This window comes from Lycorma delicatula, chromosome 4 (assembly GCF_047948215.1).
Source record: "Lycorma delicatula isolate Av1 chromosome 4, ASM4794821v1, whole genome shotgun sequence".
In the NCBI taxonomy this organism is placed as follows: Eukaryota; Metazoa; Arthropoda; class Insecta; order Hemiptera; family Fulgoridae; genus Lycorma; species Lycorma delicatula.
Window position 1 is genome coordinate 147,256,891 of NC_134458.1, and position 22,526 is coordinate 147,279,416.

At 31.1% G+C, this 22,526-nt stretch overlaps 1 protein-coding gene across 3 annotated transcripts in view; it reads right to left on the reverse strand.

Annotated features, from left to right (window-relative positions):
• LOC142323935 (huntingtin-interacting protein 1-like) overlaps positions 1-22,526 on the reverse strand; it is a 127,991-nt gene that overhangs the window by 97,226 nt on the left and 8,239 nt on the right. The window contains exon 1 of one of the 3 annotated variants that reach the window (XM_075364319.1): positions 4,427-4,597. The exons of the other annotated variants lie outside the window; for them this stretch is intronic. Within the exon in view, the coding sequence (XP_075220434.1) occupies positions 4,427-4,504 (78 nt within the window). The 5' untranslated portion in view covers positions 4,505-4,597. Of the gene's footprint in view, positions 1-4,426; positions 4,598-22,526 lie in introns of those variants that run through there. 3 annotated transcript variants of the gene reach the window in all.

Sequence of the window (22,526 nt, forward strand, 5' to 3'; positions counted from 1 at the left end):
TGGTATTGGAAATACCCACAAAATAATTTTAGAGAACGTGCTAGACTTACAGTAAGTTGCACAATCCATCATAATGCTAAAAATAATCAATATGCACTTAAATTATAATAATTTTATTTCCAATATAAAATTAAATCAAACCACAGATTACACCAAAATTCTGAATAGACAGTTTATTCAACATCAGATATGTTAAGTAGAATAACTGGCATTTACTGGTAAAAATCGATCGCTTTAAGTTTGTAACAGTCTATATCTAAACACAAAATATTGTGAGTTAATTCTAAGCTGGGTCCTAAGCAAGGCAGTAAACCACCCCAATCAATGCAGTCTCTGTGGGGTTGATCATCACCTTCCTCTTCCCACCCTTCTAGTTGTCCTTTGTTCCTTCTATGAATTAGTGCCATAGCATTTGGTTGTTCTATATATGGCACCATGTGACACTTTATAGTAGCCAGTAGAGAGCAACCATTTTTTTATTGAGGCTTGGTGGGATAATGACCCTCTCTGCTCATCTAACTATCCAAAAACTTTCCTATCTATGGAACAGAATGAACAAAGACAAACTATCAGTTGAGGTGTTTACTGGTTTAACTCTTAACTCATATTCCTCATAATCTAACCTAATTCCTACAACTTTCACAAGATATATAATTTCTTTTTGTTAAAAAGTAATTAAGGGCTAAGTAGAGCCAGCATTATGCCATAGATGGAGACAATATAAATATGTAATTTACAAAATGTACTGTGTATGAGATCACTTAGTTCATATATTACAACATTAAATCAAATTAACTACGTTAAGAAAAAACTTGTTAACTATAATTGTATAAAACAAGATATACTATTTTCATATACTATACTATTTTATTTATACTATACTATTTTCATATTAATCCATAATTCACCATTTTAAATTATTTACAGAAGTCTTGATACTGAACAGAATGAATTATCTGGGTTCTTAAATATATTAATTATAATTTCTCCTAACAACCATACAAAACATTCGTGCTACAACAATCGTATGTAGGAGTAAAGAAATTTTTAATATATTTATTAATTTTGAAGTCTTAATATAAATCAATTAATGCAAAATAATTATTAAAATATAAAATAAGTAATAAGAACAAATGAGCATAACAGAAATATTTAAATACCTGTTCATATTTTGTAACAGCTTTCATTTCTTAAAAAGGTATACGACAAATAAGTTCTATTTTTAAAACAACGATACTAACACAACCTTTCATAATACTGTAAATTAAATTAGCAAACATACATCAATAATGTATCACTGTTTTCAATAGTACAATACAGCATCTAGTTTTCTATAATCCAAAGGACAGCATTAACAAATGAAGTAAGTTATAAAATTATAATACACTTTTAATATTACTAAATTTTTTTTAATAATATGGTTTATCATATGCAGCTAATAAAACTTATACATTGATAATAAATAATATAAATTAACCTTTTCCAAAAACTCTTATTTTATTATTGCTATTAATAGTATAACTAATAAACGTTAAGATTTATAATATAATAAAAATTGTTTTCAATGTTACAAATCCACTAGCATTCACCAAATAAAAATTCAGCAAAAGAATATCAATTTTAAATAATTTGACATAAAAAAATTTTCACATAAAAAATTTATGTAAATTATCATAATGTATATTGTAATTAAGATTAACCTTAAAATTTAACACAATTTTGTACTTTGGAAACTATGCTTACTATGTAGGCTGCTACGGATGTTTACCCACTGTTAAAATACACAAGAAAAAATACAGATATACTTAAGATCTGTATGATTAAAAACTTGAAAATGCTTATACATTTTATGATATTAACAAATAACATTAGATACCAGTTCTGTAGTTGAATAAAATTAATAAAAACATATTTGTAATTAAAGAAAACATTTTTTGGTCCCCAACTGTACACCCAAAATAAGGTTCATAACACTTTTTTACTAATGGAGTAAGGTTTCACCTTTGGAACTTGAGCATCACTTCACCACATACATAATAAAAATTGTTAGGATGATTTAAAAAAACTCTAGGCATTTTGTAACTAATGACTAATTAAAAGAAATAAAGTTGTAAATATGTAATATACAACAACTCAAACACTTAAATCACTAACAATGACCTGTTTACTTGTTCACTACTACCCACAACTGGCATTGTTCTGATGAATGTGTTCTACACTAGATCATGTTTGTGCATGTCTATACACGTCTGAACCTGCACAACACTACCCTTTGAGTTTGCTCATTTGGTTCCATCATATTTACAATGGTCTAGGAGATTTTACTTGATAATAGACAAATGGACGAAAAACATTTTAAAATATTAAAAAAAATTAAAATAACAAAACTGTGGGTGATGGTCAATTTGCAACAAACTGTTTCAGTATGAATGCCAACTGAACACTCCATAATCCGTTTTTATAAAATGCAATGGTTCTTACAATAACAACACAGTATTATAAATTATACAACTACTAATTTCACCCCACTTTGTTTTATCCCAGTTTCTCTACAGCTAAAATAAAAATTTCTCTAATTAATAGAATTAAAAAAAAAAGCTATCGCATAAAAGAGAAGTTCACTGTTAATAAAATTACTTTATAAATAAGTGAACATTACCTAACCACAGTATTAACACTAGCCACAATACAACATATCACAATGAAATCAAAACTTCCAAGCCTTCCACAATGTTTACACTTAGGATTACACACACATTCATGTCCATGCAAGTCTATTCACTTTCGTGTTTAAACATGAGTTTGTGTGTATGAGCCATACTTTTAAGTAACAAACTATAATATAAGCTATATCATTATAGACATATCAAAATATTTTGAATAGTAAGCCTACATTATTATCTAAAAAATACACGCTGTGAATTTTTTGGATGCACTGTTCACAATTAGAAGGAATGGTGTTTCTGGCGGTTTTGGATGGTTTCATTACTAATCAACCCCTTTGAGTAACAAAATAGATTTTACATGGGTTTTATAGTACTTACTGCTACAAACATTTCAGATTTTTGCTACCTGTCCCAAATGTGGTTTCTAGGCCCCAAAAAGATATTTTCAAAATCTTATAATTTGGTGGCCATTTTTTTAATGAAGGACACTGTAACAGTCCAATTTTTTTTATAAGTACTACAAGTACCTAAGAGTTAAGGTAAAATCAGGCCTGTTACCTTAAGCCCTTCATTATTTATTTTGGGCTCAAAATTGAAAAAAAAAAAACTTTTAAACAAAACTAAACATTACAAGAATTTGTTATGTAACAAAATGAATTTTGAGGACAATAAGATGAAGTTCCGTCTTTACTCTTTCAAAAAAGCCCTTTTCGACCTCATTGAAAAAAAGACGAAAATGACTGTTTTTACCTGTTGGCTAGTTAGAAAATAGTCTATTACTAAGAAAGGTTTTTTAAAAATACAAAAAAAAAATATTTTTTGGCCACTACAAGGTGGGTAGTTATCATACACCAAATATCATTAAAATAAAAAATTGTGATATAATAAAACTTTTGAAACTTTGTTGAATTAAAATGGAATATCCCAATATTAAGCAATTATGTTCATGTTTCATAAACCTGTTTTTAATGATACCACAGTTAAACAATGGTACATGCAGTTTCCTTTATATAGGTTGAATAAATTTGAAATCAATAAAACATATAAGGTGTAATTCATATCCTTAATAAGGAAACATGCGTTTCCTTATTTGCAAGACTACAAAGGGCATTCACCTAATATTTAAAAATGATGTGCTATGTTTTAAAAACTATATTTCATTGTTTCAATGAATTGATTGATTGTATAAAATATTATAAAATTTCTCCAGATATCTATTGTATCTTTGTTAATTCATCCCATGGGGAGCAGCACGCAATGTCAAATATGTAGCTCGTTATATTCCTCGTTTGCTAGGCAAAGATATGTTTAACATCACAACAAAATGGTGGCCAGGAGACAATATTAAGGAACTGTTAACATTATAAAATATTATAAAATTTCTCCAGATATCTATTGTATCTTTGTTAATTCATCCCATGGGGAGCAGCACGCAATGTCAAATATGTAGCTCGTTATATTCCTCGTTTGCTAGGCAAAGATATGTTTAACATCACAACAAAATGGTGGCCAGGAGACAATATTAAGGAACTGTTAACATTAAAATATAACTGTTGCCCTTAAACTGCCTATCTCTCATATAAGAAGAAAACATTTAACATCCACCACTGAAAAATACACTTTTACCAGTAGAAAAGTATCCACAGATTTAATTCCAATGTTATTTTACTTATTACAAATGCAATAAGTAAAAGACTACATAAATAATTATTCTAAAAACATTTTAATAAATAAAAAATAAAGTAAAAAAACTGTCTGACCATTTTCCAAAAGCTAAGTAAATAAGCATTAGCTTTATCCTCTTCAGTCATATACTTATTTTTAAAATTGAAATCCATTTTTTTTATGAACAAAACATAAAATTATAATAAATACTAAATAATATAAATTACAATATTTCATAAAGTAACTGTATTACTGATGTATAAATAAGACATCAACATAAAACTAATAACTTCATTGAACACATTTCAAAAAGGTACTTGATGCATTACTTTATCATAAGTCTACAGTCATAAAAAAAATTTACTTGATAAAAACATTTATCTGAATAATTTTTATAGTTAATCAATTTTACATGTACGCATAACAACTTAAATACAAAGTTAATAAGCTTAAAGATAACAGTTTGAAAATACTTTATAAAGAAAGATTAGATTAAAGAAAGAAAGCGTAAGGTGTACAAGTGGAAAGCAATTAAACATAAATACACTGTGTTAAGGAAAAAATGTAATAAAGCATATACAAGTTGCAGACATCTGGACTACTTTGTTCAAGGTAAATAAGAATATTAATAGCTTTTAAATCATTCTTTATATAGGTAATGATTTGTTATGATAATCTTTATGTGTAAGCTGAGCTCATAATAACAATTACATTGCAATATTCTGCATCACTGTAATTTCTTAAATTTCACAAATTTACTGTGCACAAACACAAATACAGTTTTTGCTTGTAGGCAATTCCTAGACAGATTTTGCTTATTTAGAAGTATCTAATTATGTAAGGAATTAATCAAAGTTGAACTAAGATGACCACAAAGCTCAAGTCATAAAAACTGAACCCACAGTGATATGTTATTTAACTGTTTTATCAGAACTTTTCCACTGAATTTACTTATATTGTGTATAATTGAACCTCCATCAAGGGCTGGGAGTATCACCGCAAAAGTTATGAAAATTGATGAATATTAAAAAAAAAGTAATATAAAAATATTTTATGTAAATGATAAAAATATTTTATGTAAATGATAAAAATGTACACTTATTAATAAAACAAAACTACATTAAAATAACCTGTATAGGTTGAAATTCCACAATAAATTCAGTTTATTAAGGAATTGATGTACAAACAAAAATACATATATTGCAGTACAATAAATTGTAAAAACAAAGGGCAAACAAAAAGGTTATGTACTAAGCAAATTTTCCCACTTATTTTTAATAAAGGTTTCAAGATAGAAACATTAAAGAAAAATGATAAAATACAACTAATTATGAAGTTAATGCAGTGAATTTTTTTTCAATGCAGTAAGTCAAGTTAGATTTAAAAGTAATTTAAAAAGTTGCTCATATTTAGTTTTTTGAAGCATATTTCAATATTTATTTATTCACATTCACATTTGGTGAAAGCATATATGTATAAAATCAGAACTTACGATCTTAATTCATTCAACTAACAATATTTTTATAATAAACAGAAAAATTTTAAAACAAAATTAAACAAACCAGAAAAAATCATATATCCTATTGGTTAAACCAAAAATATAAGATAAAAAGCAATTTATCTATATTTTTAATTCCTAATTACAACTGCTTCCTGTTTTTATTTATTCATTTTTTCATGAAAAATAAATTTTGTAGCAGGTGAAAAATTCAGTCTTGACAGAAATCAGAGGTTGGAAAAAACAAGGATTATTTCAACAACTTTACTGTGCAATCTTAAAATTCTGAATAATAATGAAAAACAGTATAATTGATAGTATAAGATTAGAGTGTATATAATAAAGATTGTGTTGTCTTAATGGTGTCCTAGGAACACAGAAACATATCAGTGAAGTAAATTATATCAAATCTAGTTATTTGATAAGTACACACAGTTAAATAAAATAATTAAATCGATATTGAGTCGAGATGAAATTGCATAATTAACAAAAGAATAATTAGGGAAATCAATAAAATCAACCTCGACTAAATAAATCAATTTAAAAGAAATAAAACATATTTCAATCCGCCCCATTCACACTAAATTTTATTTTTTAATTGTTATTGCACAGTTAAGATATTAAGTTATAGAATACAATAAATGCAAATTTAAAAACACTATTAACTATTAAACTGTACCTTCAAATAAGGTTGAGAAACCCCAATATTTTTTTATGTACGACTTATCACAAAAATATTTTTTATAAGTTTGTTAATGGTCTAGGTATGTTTAACTTCCGGGTGTCCACAGTTAAATTACTGCTTCAGAGGATGAGATGAATGATTTTTACCATGTGTGAGAATCCCATGCCTGACCGGAATTCAAACCCAGGACCACCGGGTGAAAAGCAGAGACGCTACCACTCGTGCCACGGAGGCCAGTGGTCTAGGTATGTTAGACTATACCTAAACCACTGTTGAATTGCCTTTCAAACAGATTTCAACATCTATTTATATGAATAAAAGAGGCAGAGTGTTAACATAAAGCATATGTTGTAAATGCTTACACTCAGACCTTGATGAAGTATTGGTGAGATCCACTACCTTTTTTCAGCAGACATTCTTCAACTATTATCCCCCAATTTGTATAAGTTTCCAACAAATTATAATACAATAAAAAATATTAAAATAAATTTAACACTTTTACAACCTAATCAAGTAATCTAGTTAATGTATACCATAATAAAAACACATAAAATATCGAGATCTTAAGAAAGCTAATTTTCATATTAATAACATGCAATTCACTAACTAATCAGTATGAATTAAAGAACTAAGACCGGATGGAACATTGTGACATATTACTGACAGAGAAAAAAGTAAAGTACAGGCAGTAACTATTCACTACCCACCGGGTTGGTCTAGTGCTGAACGCGTCTTCCCAGATCAGCTGATTTGGAAGTCGAGAGTTCCAGCGTTCAAATCCTATTAAAGCCAGTTATTTTTACACGGATTTGAATATTAGATTGTGGATACAGGTGTTCTTTTTTGGTGGTTGGGTTTCAATTAGCCACACATCTCAGCAATGGTCGAACTGAGAATGTACAAGACTACACTTCTTTTACACTCATACATATACATATCATCCTCATTAAAGAACTATTAAAGAATGGATAACAGCTTAAATTTCAAAACTAGCTATTAATTCTAACAAACAGTCTAATTCCACAAAAAAATCACTATAATTTTATACTGCAGTAAAATGTTACTAAAAAGTGTCAGTCACAAAAAGAATAAATAGAATATTTATTATGAAATGGAAAAACAGATTACTGCTGATGATGAATTCTCTAGAATCACAGGAGCATCACAACTACTAAAAAAAAAAATAAAAATGAAAAAACTTAAAAAACTTTGTTCATCTCCTTAAGTTTTTAAACTTGATTCATTTTTTTTGGGGGGGATATCAGGAGGCCAAAATTTATGATTTACTTCAGTTAATCGCTGAAAAAAATCCCTAAATTAGTTGCTCTCCCCCCCAGAGGCCAAGGATGCATTGACAATTTAAAGGCTCCATCCAAAAATCAAAAGTAACAATAAAAACCTTAAAACAGATAAAAATCTAACTGAATCTAAATGAATTTTAAAATATTTAAATTTCAGCCAAAAACACCACCAATTCAATTCAATGGTATTAATCTAAACCTATGTCACAGTAATGCATACCATAATGCGATAAAATAAAATGCTCAATTATTCAGAAATAAGTTCCAAATATAATACAGTAAAATCACAAGCTCCAAGTTTTTTAGAGACTTATAAGAATACTTAATTAAAACGAGAAATTGGCAGAACTAAGTGATTCCAAAGTAACAAAAACTCATGAATCAAATCTATCCAAGTAGTTCAAATTTCAAGCAAATTTAATTTCCCTACAATAGACAAGTTGGATGTATTAAAGAATCCTGACAACACAGTTGTAGGAATTTCCTGTCACATGGCTAAAGCCCCATTGCAGTATGTAATTTCACAAGTTAAATAGAACAAATTTTGTTTGTACGGTCATCAGACTGGTGTAACTGCGAGGCTTAACGCACCAGGTACCAAGTCAACCAAACGATCGAGTTTCAAGACCTGGCCAGAGTTATTTTTTTATACTTTAAATATTATTTATTTATTTAATTCTACCGCTCACCTGTGACACCACAACATAGCAGACAACTGCAACAGCATTTTTTGCGGTGTGGGTGCGATTTTTTAAACTTTTTTGGTAAATATTTTAATTTTTTAATGGTTAACAAATGTGCCTAAGAAAAATATGAACTTAATTAAGCAAAAACTTAAGATACTAAGGGTGACCTTGCTCTACAGCCTCACCCCCTTGATCTTTTAAGTTCAAAAATTTAATGGCATCAGTGCTCCAAATACACAAATAATATGACAAAGTTTGATCAAAATCGGTCCTTCTGGATATAAGGTGATTTAGAGGCCACACATACAAATATTAATATTCGGAAAATTTCCATCCTGTTTTTTTGGGTTCCTCGAGTATCAAAATGTCATGATTTGGTGAAAACCGCATATGCCCAAACTGACCGATTACAATACTTTCCCTTCTACAGCTATAGCGCTATTTAGATGGGAAAGTAAACAAAAATATATATATACATAGTAGGGCATAAACACATTTACTCCTAAATGTCTTTTTCACATTAAAAATTTTAAATAAACCATTAAGTATAATGTAATTAAAGAAATTAATTAATGAAAATAAATAGTACATCAATTATGACTTTTTATTGTCTCAGTCATTTGACTGGTTTGATGCAGCTCTCCTAGATTCCCTATCTAGTGCTAGTCGTTTCATTTCGGCAGTTATGACTATCTATATATATATATTTTTTTCTTTCCCATCTAGATAGCACTATAGCTGTAGAAGGGAAAGTATTGTAATCTGTTCAATTTGGGTATATATATATATATATATATATATATATATATATATATATATATACAGTAGCGAACAAATTAATCTGAACAAAGGGAATTTTTGTTCTATTGTCAGAAATGTTCATTCTGTGGCAGACTGCTTGCTATTTGGTGTTTCAGGTTATGTTGTTAGTTCATATACAAACAGAATTAGTGGTTTTTACTTTTATAATTCATTGTCAATTAGTTTTTGGTGACCTTGAAGAGTTTCTATTACAAGTTTGTTATTCGTTTCTAGTTAAAATTGTTGCTCTATCCCAACACACACAAGTGACACACTATGTACTGCAAATGAAATCGTGAAAAGGTTAGGGAAACAGGTTCCGTTTCTCCAAAGAGAAAAGTTAAATTTGGACGGAAAAAGAAAACCACCCCTACATAAGAACGATCACCAACAAGAAAAAGCAAACTTAATCCAAGATTGTCGTTATTGACCTTAATAGGGGACCTTGAGAGCCAGTGGGACTGATGTTTCTGATACGACAGTACATAGAAGATTGTTGGCAGTGGGAAGGATTGCTCAGGAAACCTAAAAAGAAGCAGTTACTGACATAGGTTATTAAGACAAAAAGATTTCAATGGGCAAAGTAACATAACGAATGTACTAATGAGATGTGGAAAAAAGTTATTTTTTCAGACCGAGACTCATTTCTTTGTCCAAGAGGAGAGAGTAGCCTACATTCATAAGTAAGCAGATGAGAAGACTACTAACGCCAGCACATCTGCAACAAGCTCCCAAACACCCAGCCAAATATATCTTTTGGGGATGTTTTGCACATGAAGGGCCAGGAAAACTTATGTCTGTGGATGATGATGAAATCAGACCAATACGTTAACCCTATGCAAAAAAAAAATAGTCTCACTTATACAGAAGAACCCAGAACTCATTTTCCAACAAGACCTTGCACCATGTCACACGTCAAAAAAAAAAAGGCAAGAGTTCAAAAACCAAAAAATTTGAGTGCTCTCTGGTCAGGTAACTTCCTCGACCTGAATCCCATTGAAAATTTATGAGCCACACTAAAAAGAACACTAGGGAAAATGAATTGTAGCACAAAAACTTACCTTATTAGTTCAGCGATACAGGTTTGGTTTCAAGATGAAATCAAAAATCACTGTTCTACCTTAGTGGAATTTATGCCAAAGAGGATTAATCACATAATCAAAAACAAAGGAGGACACAAACCATTAAATTTGAGTAAGTTTAACTTAACATTTTTTATTTTATACTGTGTTTGGATTAATTTATTCACCATTATTTGACTGAAAGACTGAACATGCACAGAGTTGCAGTAAAGTTTGTTCCTAGTTTGATTACCGAACAGCAGGAAGAACATCAAGAAGTGGACGTTTGTCCACTTCTTGAACAAGCCAATGACGATGAAACATTCATGCAAAGTATCATAACAAGAGATGAAAGCTGGGTTTACGGGCACGACATTGAGACAAAAGGTCAAAAAATCGGACATTACAAAAATTGCTACTAATACTTAACATGTTGCACTCAAATAACAATAACACAAAAACTAAATGAGATATCAACAATCCAAGACAATGTAACAGAGGAGGTTAAGCGCACCATAATGTTGCTAACCGCAAGTCCCTAAATATCTCTGTTGGCGCGTAATTAAAAATGTTCAGTTATTTTCTGAACAGACGTCGTATATAAATATTAAGTATATACATATATACACTAAATATCAGTGAAGCAAAACGTAAAATTATTTAAAACAATCGGCACAAAAAAATAATCTTACGGTTCTATGGATATTATTTGACCAAGTAATTTATTTGAACTAATGAAACAAAGTTTTCTTTTTTTAAATTATTATTAAAAAAAAAGTGGCATATATTGATGCTTAAAAATATATCCACTACCACTTTAAATCATAAGAATAAATAACATTTATAATACAATAATATTATAAAAATGAAAAAAAAACTAATTTTAATGACTTCAAAAAATCTAGAAAACAATGGTATATTTTTAATGGTCAACTGCCAGCAACAAAATAAACACAAAAAATGTTGTGGAATTGTTTTATTTTTAACTACTCGCTAATAAGACGCAGCATTGGTTTATATAACTCCATAACTTGACATCCATGTCAACAAGTAACTTAATTGATCATTAATACAACAATTTCATACCAATTTATACAACTACTTTGCTTTCAGAAAAAGAAATTTTTATTGATTATTATATCAGAATCTTTTATTAGAATATCAGAATATTATTAGTCTTTACTAACATTTTTGTAGTTACCTTTACCGCATAATTAATATATAATTATGCTAAACCATTTTGTAAATATTTACTAATGATCTATAGAATAAATTTTAATAATTTTTCTGCGATTGCTACACTGAAAATAAAAGACCTGTATATTTTTTTATTTAAAAATTTGTAATGATAAAATATTCCAATTAATACTTTCATTACAAATACGTTTACTACATATTTAAGCATTTGTCATAACCAATCCAAAACATTCCAATCATACTTTTTTTACCAGTCTGTCTAACCTATGCTTGCTAGTTTTTAACAGTTAACTGCCACTTGTAAATCACTTGCCACCCACAAATTTCTTTAAATTTCTAAACAGATGGAACTTCTTGAACCTAAATCCAGATTGACTGGTAGGAAACTGAAAATATCCTATTTTAACTTATTTAAAATATCCTATTTTAACAGAACACCCTTAATCAGTCATCTGTTGTAGCAGAATTTCTTCTTAAGAAAAAACATCCATAAGAAGGAAAACTCTGAATTTTATTTTGATTTCATCAACCCACTTCAAGACGATCAATCGATCAAGTGCCACACACTTTGTTTGTTATGAACATTTATTCTTCTGATCTAAATTATTTCATGCCATTTATGCACTTTTCTTATAAATGTATATTTATAAAAGTGCAACCTTAACCCATTTAAGGTTTATATTTTGAAAAGTCAAAAAAATTGTACAATCCCTGAAATTTTTAGCAACAATGTTGATAATCTTATTTACTTTAAAACTTTATAACTCACATGTAAATGACTGGTGAGTAACAGTAAGTGCCAAGCAAAGGCTAACAATATCAACAAATTAGTAGTTGACCTTCAGTCCCACAGGTATGCCAACCCTTACAAGAAAAACTGCTCAACGATTGTTCATATAGTAATTGAAATTTCTTTAGATATATTTTTTTTAGTTGATCATTCATTGCTTTAAAAATAAAGCGCAATGAGTAGAGCTCACGACCAAATAGTGTCAGATTCAATTTTCAGTAAAACTTTGGCAAAGACATTTCATACCTTAAATTAGAAATGGATTCTAAAGTTCATTTTATTCTTATGATACAAAATGGTTCATCTTTTTCTATAATAAGACAATACAACATTTTTCACAATGAATCTGGGAATAAACATATTACATAAATGCACATGATGTTGCTTGCACAACACCCTCTGAATAAAACCCAGAACAAATTGATGAATAATAAACAAATATTTAAAACAGTTTTTACGAATAGTACTGACTTACAGTCTACAGAATACAGTAAATTTATTGACACTATATTCTTTTGTTGAATTATGCATCAGAAATTATTAAATTAAATACAGTAAAATCATTTAATATTGAATAATAGTAAAAAACTACCCTAGAAATGTAGATCAGGAGAAAATCGTTTTTATTTCTATATACCCAGTAAACACAATAACGGAAGAGAGAGAAATACGATGGAAAATACATACACAAAAGTGAAAGTTGTTAAATAAATCACACACTAATTTACTGCATTATATTAAAATAAAAAATAACAGATTTAAAATTCAATCAATCATTTCAAAACTAGTTTATTAAGTAATATTAACTTATAACAAAATAATTAATTAGAAAGTTATTTCATTTAATTAAATTAATATTTTTGTATTTAATCATAATGTTAAATTGTATATTAACTCTGAGGCTTCCTAAATAAATTTAGGAAGCAGGGTTAGCAGGGAAGGTTAGTTATTTAAACTAACAAACATGAACTTGTACACGTACACAAACTAAAGCAACATCATTAAGTGAGAAATTTTTAATGAACTGTAATTCAAGATTTAATAGCTATTTTACAGTTATAATAAAAAAAAATCTTGAATTAAAACTAGTCTAATAAAAAAATAACTTGCCAAAATTCACTACTGGTCACAAAGAGATAATTACTTTATAATCATGGAAGGAATAATGCTTCCGACTACTACTAAACCAAACATCTAAACTAAACACTAAACTAAACATGCTAAAGAACCCACCTTATAAAAAACCCATTCAAAAAAAATTAATTTAAAATAACTACAGAAAATAGAAAAAACCCTATTTAAAGAGAACAGCATTATTTTGTGCTTACATATAGTTGAATTAAATTCTTTAGCATTTCTACTTTAATGACTATTTTCAGGATTTCCCCAGCATTAAAATACTTCACTAGGAGTATATTTCAGAGACTATATATTACGTTTTCTATTATATAAAAATGTATATTTCCCTAACACAAATTTTTTATACACATAATAAAAACAAAAAAAAGCCTACACAATAGTAAAATAGAAATGTACAAAACACCACAGAACTAAAGCGTTTAGCTGGAAGTAGAAAAGAATGGAGATGGAAATAGTGCAAGGGACCTACCTACCTGCCTTAGGGCAGAAAACCATATTTTTGTGATCTGCCTAAAGGTATTCATTGCTGATGAACTGTGGGACTTTGAAAATGCTTTATAAGACAAAACATGGTTCAAACATAAAAATAAATCGCCTATCATAAGCACGCACGTAGAGGCATGCAACATGACAGATTGGTATCTAAATAGCTTTGAAAACATGTAATGCAAGGGTTATTTTTTTCAAGGTCCGATCGGTCGCGAAATAAAAACCCGCGCAAAAATCGGATGAACCTTTGCGCATATGTGTTACGCAGCGTCTCTCTTTTCTTTTTCCCGTTTAACCTCCGGTAACTACCGTTTAGATAATACTTCAGGGGATGAATGAGGATGATATGTATGAGTGTGAATGAAGTGTAGTCTTGTACATTCTTAGTTCGACCATACCTGAGATGTGTGGTTAATTGAAACCCAACCACCGAAGAACACCGGTATGCACGATCTAGTATTCAAGTCCGTGTAAAGATAGCTGGCTTTACTAGGACTTGAACGCTGGAACTCTCGACTTCCAAATCAGCTGATTTGGGAAGACGCGTTCACCACTAGACCAACCCGGTGGGTACGCAGCGTCTCTAGTATGGCCTTCAATCACGCCGCGTCACTTCGTTTAGTTTTGAACACGCAGCTAGCACGTAAACATGTCTACAACAATAGCATCTCCCGCCAAGTGTGAAGTGCGTGCGGTAATTCGATTTCTTCAGGCTGAGGGTGCAGCTGAAATTCATCGACGAATAAGTAATGCGAACGGTGAAACTTCAATTAGTAACAGCAAAGTGCGACAATGGTGCAGGAACTTTACAGCAGGACGTACAGATGTTCATGATGTAGGCGGTCAGGGAAGGGAGCGAGTGGATTAGGCAATTCGAGAAAATCGTCTGTTCACAATTTCTGTATTGAGTGGTTAGTTTCAGCTCTCTACACCATTGTGAATAAGAGACTTCAGTACCGCAAACTGTGGGCGAGATGGGTTCCCAAGATGCTGTCCGACCATCACAAAACAATGAGAATGGACGCCTCCCTAACGTTTCTCCGGCGCTACCACAATGAATAAGATTTTTTGAACAAAATTGTCACAGGGGACGAGACATAGGTCCATTTCGAAACTGAAGAAACAAAATTAAAGTCCAAACAGTGGATGCATTCTCATTCTCCCAGTAAACCAAAATTAGTTCAAGCGAACCTTCTCCAACAGAAACTGTATGGCTACTGTGTTCTGGGATCGGAATCGAGTTCTCTTTGTGGAATTCATGGAACGTGGCACGACCATCACTGCAGCCTCGTACTGCGTGACTCTTCAACGTCTACGAAGGGCAATTCAGAATAAGCGGAGAGGAATGTTGTCATCAGGCATTGTCTTTCTCCATGACAATGCTCGGCCGCACACTGAAGCTGTAACAAAGAAGCTCCTGCAGCGTTTTCGTTGGGAAGTGTTTGATCACCCACCATACAGCCCGAACTTTGCTCCATCCGATTTTCACATCTTTGCTCACATGAAACGCTGACTAGGAGGACAACATTTTGGCACAGACATCGAGCTGCAGACCAGCAAAGAAACATGGCTGAAAACACAGGCGGCTCCGTTCTATGATAAGGGTATTGGAAAGTATTGGAAAAATCAATTTTTTTTAATATTATGTTTTTTAGTCAAGTAGCCCAGGCAGGTGCAACAAGTTCGCGTCTTAAATACAGTAACAGTGCAGTGGTAGATGTATCGGCACATATGTTGGCGCAAGGACTGAAAACCTATGGAATAGCATTTTGCATGCATTAGCCTCTGTTATAAGCAAACTAAAAACATTGTCATTTTTTATATGTCTTTAAACTTGCTGTAGCATATTGTAATTGTTGAGTTTTATTCTAAATTATATATTGTTGTGATCTAAAAGTAGAATCATAAATGACTAATGTGCTATTTATGAATAGTTGAAAACAACACACAATTCTACGCATTTCATTTACTTATTTTTAATTTACTCTAATCATTGCGCTGTGAAGAATCTTATGTCACACATCGCTTGTAATTAAGTTCTAGAAGTGGTTATTATAGAAACATTTATTACGGTGTATATTTTACTTAATGAGGTGAATAGTTGTTAATGATTTATTTTTACTATTTTTTGTGTTTCTTTGATTTAAGACTGTCACAAATTCAGTCACGTAAATTTCTAATATTTCAATACAGTTATATTTTCTTTTGAATGTCCAAGTTAGGAGGAAAAGGTACAGTAATTCACAGTCACGCGAGGGAAATTGTATTCAATGTTTGCAATTTCTTTTTACAAAGCAATACCGGAATCGGAATAGTCAGGAAAACTCGGTCGGTCATTATACTAGATAACGCATCTTATGGCAAAGTTCTGCAACAAAAGCAGCCAATTTCTAACTCTTTAAAAAGCGATATGATAAAAATGTTTAGTCAAACATCGTTGTTCGACCAAACTTTTTAACTGATTAACGAATTACCTGCTATGACGAAGACTGAATAATATGATATAAAATTACAAAGAAAATCAAAAGAAATTTCTAATACATGAAATTTTCCAAAATTAAGGTAACACAGATCTACGGTTGCCACCATATCACCCTGACTTAAATACCAGTGTAATGATTTGGAGTAAGTGAAAACTAAAAGAAATAGAATTTTTAATATGTCGGACGTTCTTAAGTTAGCTGAAGAGGAATTTTATGGTGTCTGAAGCTGGCTGGAGCAATGTCTGCGAGCATATTATCAATGTTGAAAAAATACATTTTAGATGAAAATTTACATCATGTGCACATCGACAATTTTGTGAAAAATGTGAATTCAGAATCGGACATAGTGAGTAAAAAAATTACTATTTAAAATAATATTAATTGGGATACTAAACTAGTTTTAAATAAATAGCGTCGTATGCATTTTTTGTTAAGAGTATCATCTATATTAAATTGACAATGTCTTCAAGTCAGCCTAGTATCGTGCCACATGTTTGCTGAATGCTAGTAGTTTTTTGTACCAACTTACGTGCCGATAGTTCTAGCGGCTGTGTTGGCTGGCCGCCGCGCCTACACCATCGCATCCCTTTAAAAAGTCGAAATTCAAAGTTACACATATTTATCTGAAGAGTATTTGCAAGCCCAAATCTACTAAACATCTCGTTTAGTATAATCTGCAATGAGGAAAATTTGCAATCATCGTTCCAACTTTTTTTACCTTTCTTCACCCTTTTCAAGATCAGATTCCGAAAGATTTAGAAATTTGTTTTTATATATTCACATGGAGATTTAACACACCAAAAAGCAAGTTGATATCTTCATTTGTTATCAAGAAATTAAAAAATATTCTGGTTTCAAAAAAAATTTAATCCTTTAAATTCGGAATTTCAGAAAATTTAGAAATCCTGATTTTAGATATTAACATTAAGATTACACACAACAAATATCAAGTTAATATCTTCACTTAGTACCGAGAAATTAAAATAAAAACATAAACTTTTTTTAAACATGCTTTCCTTCAAAAATAAAAACAAAAAAAATTTGTTTTCAATAAAATTTATTTTAAAAAATGTTCTATTTATTCACGATTAAAAAAAAAGGGTGGGGCGCTCTCATATACAACTTATAATTAGAGCGCGCCCCACGCTTTTCTTTTTAGTTGTGCATAAACAGAAATTCTTCAGTAATTTTATTGGAAATAAAATTATTTTTTAATTCGTACTAAAAAAAATTTTAGTACGAATTTTACTTTTATTTGTTTCGTTTTTAAGAAAAGTATGTTTTAATTTTTTTATTTTGTACTTTTTAGTCACAATTAACTGAAATTAATTTTAAATTTAACATTAGTTTTATATATAGTAGCAATTGATTCGTTTGGTAGATATGTTAGTTTTGTTGCTGCAAATCGAAATGACGGAACCTAGTTAGGATAGAATCGTTTTATACAAATTTCACAGGTGCTATCACAAAGCATGCCCGATTGCCTTCTCGAATGCTGCAAGGTCAGCATTCAGTTCATGACGACGTTGACGTCTGTGCTCTACCCTAATTTCATATTCTTGTGGCGTCACTAGTACCCTACATTTTAACTTTACAAGCGAGCTTCGCGGTCTTCAGGTGTCTGTTTCGAGACTCGCGCAAGGTAATCGCAGTAGTTTGCGATTCGCGCTGGCGTCGAAGTGCCAATCTAACTTCACCCTGTTCTGGTGCTTCGGTATCTCTAAATAGCGCTTTGTATTGGTTTATGATTATCCAATCTTACCCGATTGGCTTTTTTATCACACATCATCTGCTTTCTTTTCTTGGTGTTTTTGACGCACTCTCTCTAACAGTCTCTTTCTTCATCGTTGTAGAATTTTGTTTCCTTTCCTACATACTTTCCGAGATTCGATTTCTGAGGAATTATATTATTCCAGTTTTTATTTCCTTCACAGAACTGAACAGTTTTAAAAATATTTAAATCTCTCCGTAAAGTGATATTTTTACCACTTTTTTTAATCGTATATTTAAACTGACAAGTAGGTTTTTACTTTTAGTTGTTTTAATTTTTAGCAAACCAGAAATATTTATGTTCAGTCTTATTCTATGTTATAACCTGGAGAAGTAGTTTACATTATTACAAATGATATCAGATATTTATAATAAAATCATATGATTAAATAAATTTTACAAGGTAAATTACAATAATTATATAAAAATCCGCTTCAACTGTCACCAGATCTACTAATACTGAATTGACAGTAAAAATCAACCAGATCGATAACTAAATCTTATCGATTCAACTCCCTTTCTCAAGATGTTCCCCTTGTACCACCAACTTATATTGTTCTATATATAAAATATAAAAATATACGATATAAACAACGGAATACTGTATTGTCACTCGATTAGTCGCTGGTAAAATTTCACCATTGTATGACGTCGGGAAATGAGTTTAATTAAGGAAGCAAGATTTGAGAACACGGTTAAACCATTTTAAATTAAACAAAAGCATGTCAAAATAGTTTGGTTTCAAAAAAAAATTCATTTTAACCCTTTAAATTTGTTGTTTTAATTTAATCTAGAAATCGGTTTTTAGATATTCCCATGAATATTATACACACCAAAAAATCAATTTGATATCTTCATTTGTTACAGTGAAATTAAAAAAAATTATTTCATTTCAGTTACTTTACCCTTTAAACTCTGAATTTAAAATATCCTTTCTTAGTGTACACTTACGCCGTTAGTAGAACTTGTATACAGATTTTCATCGATTTATCTTTAGTAATTTTTTTAGAGCGTTTATTATGAATCACTCACAACATGTTTTATTTATTACATTAATAATAATTATTCTATTTAAGTTATTCCTTTATACTTTTTTTCATATATTGGTATCACACACACTCAGACCCCACTTGTTGATTCAGACCCCTTAGTCGCATCTCTTGTTCATGTAATACACAAGGCTTACAAGATCTGTGGATTGCCTGACCAGAACATGTTAATTTTAAAAACATCCTGACAGTGGAACGACAACAAAGGTATTATCGATAAACTTTTAAATTTAAAATACACCTAATCCATCTAGATCTCAAACTGTCTTTTTGCACAGGAAGGAGAGCACTTTCTGTTCCGCTCCAACAAACGTTACAAAACCTAGACCTAGATGAACAATACAGACATCAGGCGTACATTTCAAAACCTTTGATTTCATTGATTTGAGAGCTATCAAGTCTGAAACTTATTTTCAAGAAATATTAATTTTCAATTCGCACGAGTGGATTTTAAAATATTTAAAAACACGCTAATCAAGATTTAATTATTGATATTATAATTACATTTAATGATAGAAATTGAAATATGACAGACTAACAGGAAAGTCCAGAGAGATTTAGAAAAATGAGATAATCTAACCTGTTAATAATTGTCCGTTCTCACCACCCACCTCTTTACCTTATCCTTTGTTTCCTCTATTCCAATATCGGTTCCGTGGATGTAGTTCTGACTGCCAGGTTCTCTACACTGAGGCCAGGACAACTTTGGTAACTAAGGATTGCTATTGATTAACTCAAGGACTCCTTTTTCTATCCAATCTACCCTGGACATTAACCGGTATAAAGAAAAGGTAAAATACCAACAGCTGAACCCATAAATCACTTAAGTTAAAGCAATATATGTATTTCAGTGCACGCTACTGATATTACTAGCAGCTGTTAATGATCATATCGATCAATGAAATACCAAGCTATTTAAAATATGAGGGTAGGTCAATTATTATCCGCAATTTAGTTATATTTTTGTTTATGATGGTAGTACTGTTGTGTTGCGTAGATGACGCATGCGTGGTTTAATTGTTATGTCTGTGCAGATTTGATGCTGCTAGGTTAGTTCCATTATCGCTGCCCTGCCGTTAACCATGGCTACTCCGCTTTCTGTTTGCACCAAAGAAGAGCAACGTTCGGTGATCCGTTTTTTGTGGTCGGAAGGTGTGTCAGGGGCCAAAATTCACTGAAGACTTTCGGTAGAGTACGGGAACAGTGTGCAACGGAGTGTCTTAGAATGGATTGAAAAATTAAAAAACGGTCGAACAAGTGTTACACACGACGGAGCCGGACGATAGTTTACCGCCACAAATGAGAAAAACATTGAGCGTACACGTGACATGGTTTTCTTAGACAGACGAGTTACTATTGATTAAGTGGCATATCGTCTGCAAATTAGTAACGGTTCTGCCTACGAAATCATCCACAAAAGACTTTGCTTTCATAAAGTCTGTGCAAGATGGGTCTCAAAACAACTCCCACAGTTGCATAAACAAACGCGCTTGGACATCTGCCAAAAACATTTGGATCGCTATGGTTAACGAACGGGACATCTTAGAATCATCACTGGTGACGAAACATGGATCCATCATTACGAGCCGGAGAGTAAACGGCAGAGTATGGAATGGAAACATCCAAATTCGCCCTGCAAAAAAAAGTTCAAGACCCAACCGTCCGCAGGAAAACTGATGCTTACGGTTTTTTGGGACTCAAGGCCCAGTACTGGAACATTATGAGGAAAGGGACACGACAATAAACAGTGAGCGTTACAGCGAGATGCTTACTGCCAAGCTGAAGCCTGCAATTCTAAGCAAACGCCGAGGACTGCTGTCGAAAGGTGGTGTTGTTGCACGACAATGCCCGTCCACATACTGCTGCCCACACTGCTGAAACGCTCCAGAAATTCAACTTTGAAGTACTGGCTCATCCTCCGTATGTTCCTGACCTTGCCACTTCTGACTACCACTTGTTGATCCAGTCAAAGAGGCATTAAGGGGCCGTCGACTTACCTCGGAAGAAACCGTGAAAGAAGCGGTGCATTCCTGGCTCGCAGCTCAACCAAAAACCTTATTTTATGAGGGCATCGGGAAGCTTGTGCAACGATGGACCAAGTGCGTTGAAATTCAAGGGGACTATGTGGAAAAATGATGAACATGTAAGTTTCCTATTTGTATTGCAATAAAATTTATAATTACATTATAGATAATAATTGACTTACCCTCGTACATTTGTAACTCTGATGCACTTTAACTTTAAGACCAACGTGTAATCTCTTTATAAGAGGAATGTCTGTTTAAGCTTATCTGGTAAATAATTATTAAATCAATATATTTACAAAAAAAAAGTTATAAAAAAGGAAATGAAGCCTTCCCCTTGTAAGATCCAAATATTTCATTCATTAAAATTTTATTTGGCTACAACTATGGAACCAATGAAAATAAGTACCACTTACGACTTATCGTTGAAAAGATCTCAATGAGGGCTTATTACTGCAGTTAAGAAAAAGTCCAAAATCCAAATTTTTTTGAATTTTCATTCGTTTGGTTTAGTAGATTGCAATGAAAAGGGGAGGTGCACAACTAGATTTTACAACAGTCCTAATCCAAAATTTCAACATTCTACGGCTTATAGTTTTTGAGTTATGCGAGATACATACGTACGTACAGACCATCACGCGGAAACTAGTTAAAATGGATTCAGGGATTGTCAAAATGGTTATTTCCGTTGAAATCTGAAAACCGAAATTTTTCGCAATCATTGAAGTAATAATGAAGGAAGTAGATAAATTAACATACTTCTACTGAGAAAAAAGATTTTAATTCAAACTTCCTTTCGTAGAATATAATTTATTTATGATTATTGGCCAGCATACTTTTTATTTCTTAATTCATGGTTCATGTGACCTAGTTAAAATAAATACATAATGTCTTGAGTTCCTAAATTAACAGCAAACTTAATCAATATTGCAAAATTATTTATATATATTTATAAAATTATATTTAAATAAAAGTATATAATAAATAATTCTTGAAATAAAATGTATTACTAAACATTACAAAAAATTTATTTATGATATGATAAGACATGGAAATCCCACATAAGTAAATACCAATTCTACATACAGCATATAGAATGTACACACAGCATTAAATTTCAAAATTGATTTTGGTTAGAATCCGTTATATGCCTACAACGCTTAAGCATTTTTCAGCAGACTTCTACTGTTAAGGGACAATTGCAAAAGGTTTTAAATCACT